The sequence below is a fragment of the Halichoerus grypus genome, chromosome 2, assembly GCF_964656455.1.
Source record: "Halichoerus grypus chromosome 2, mHalGry1.hap1.1, whole genome shotgun sequence".
NCBI classification, from domain to species: Eukaryota; Metazoa; Chordata; class Mammalia; order Carnivora; family Phocidae; genus Halichoerus; species Halichoerus grypus.
In genome coordinates, this window is record NC_135713.1 from 92,280,009 (window position 1) to 92,281,388 (window position 1,380).

General features: G+C 39.9%; 1 protein-coding gene across 1 annotated transcript; it reads right to left on the bottom strand.

The window, feature by feature from the left end:
- Nucleotides 1-223: 223 nt before the first annotated feature.
- On the bottom strand, nucleotides 224-1,342 carry SPZ1 (spermatogenic leucine zipper 1). Its single transcript, XM_036067565.2, has one exon. The coding sequence runs from the start codon at nucleotides 1,337-1,339 to the stop codon at nucleotides 224-226; it is 1,116 nt and encodes a 371-aa protein (XP_035923458.1). The 5' UTR covers nucleotides 1,340-1,342.
- Between the last annotated feature and the right edge of the window lie 38 nt (nucleotides 1,343-1,380).

Here is a 1,380-nt window from a genome sequence, read left to right on the forward strand (position 1 = left end):
AAAAAACAAGGTTATGAAGTTGATGTTAACACTAATGGTCACAAAACACCAAACTTACGTAACTACCGAGGTAATGAATAACGTTAAGTGTTAATCTTCTTGCTCTGGAGCTCGCTCTTGGTTGAACCAATAGTTCTTGTCATAGGTTTGATGATTGAGTATGCCTGGAGTTGATGTATTACAGTTTTGGAAGAATTGCCTTTTCTTCTACTTTTGGTATTTTCTAAGTTAGGCTGCTGGCTGGTCTCTTTTTTTCCACAAGAGCTCCTCTTGCAATATGAGTATTGAAGCGGTTATTAAGTGCTTTCTTACTACAAGCATCCAGGCCTCTGTAGAACTTGTCTTTTTTCGGAAATGTACCTTCTCTTTCTTGCATTTTCGGCTTATGCTCTGCTTCTGATAGCATCTGTTTTTTCTTGTCCTGTTCAGAGTTTATCTGAATTGGCTTCTCTGGCAGAGTTCCCTCTTTCTGATCATGGAGTTCCTTTAGAAGCTCTATTCTCTGCTGCAAGATTTGACATTCATTTTCCAGCAAAGCTGCAATCAAATGCAATGAATACGTGTCATGTTCCAGTTTCTTCACTTGTTCCAGCAGTTCATGCTTAGCTGACACGTCGTGATTTGGTTGAGTTTGGAAATGCACTCTATTATTTGTAAGAGTTTCTCGCATATCTTTCTGAGATTTCTGACAGGATCTTATCAGTTCACTGAGCTCAGTGTGTTGCACGTTCCAGTGTTCTGCTTCCTGCAGTAACTTCTCCATGTTGTTCCTGAGTTTGATGTTTTCTTCTTGAACAGGAGGGAATCTGTATGTTGCTTTTTCCTCACTTAGTTGAGTTTCCTTAAGGGCTCTATTTTCTTCTGGACAATTTACCAAATCCCTTCTAAAAACTGGTACCGTGTCCCTGCTGTTCTGGTTTTCCAGGATCATCTCCCTGTTTTTTGCCTTCTGTTCTTTCTCTAGGTCTGAACTACCAAGCAGGTTGTTCAATAACACTTTATTTATCTTCTCAAGTTCTCTGATTTTTTCTTTCAGTTCTGACACATCCTCAGAAATACTGGTTTCCTCAGAAGAATCTTTTGCTTCTGTGATCTTCTCTTCACAACTTGTCACGTTTTTAATAATATCTTTAATTTCTTTTAAGAGATTTTCAAACTTCTGTGTAGTCTGCTGTTGAGCCGTTTGACAGCCACTGTTGTTTAGGGAAGGGAAAGAACCCCAGGAGACAAGGGGAGGTGATCCGATTTCAAATAAGGCAATGATAAACCTAGGGTCCAAAGACTCTTGACTGAGATCAGGAGTAGGCTTAAAAGTTTTGGAGAGGGTAGACACTTCCATCTCAGCTGAGTTAGTAGGGCTGGTGATTAGAGCATGCAGCA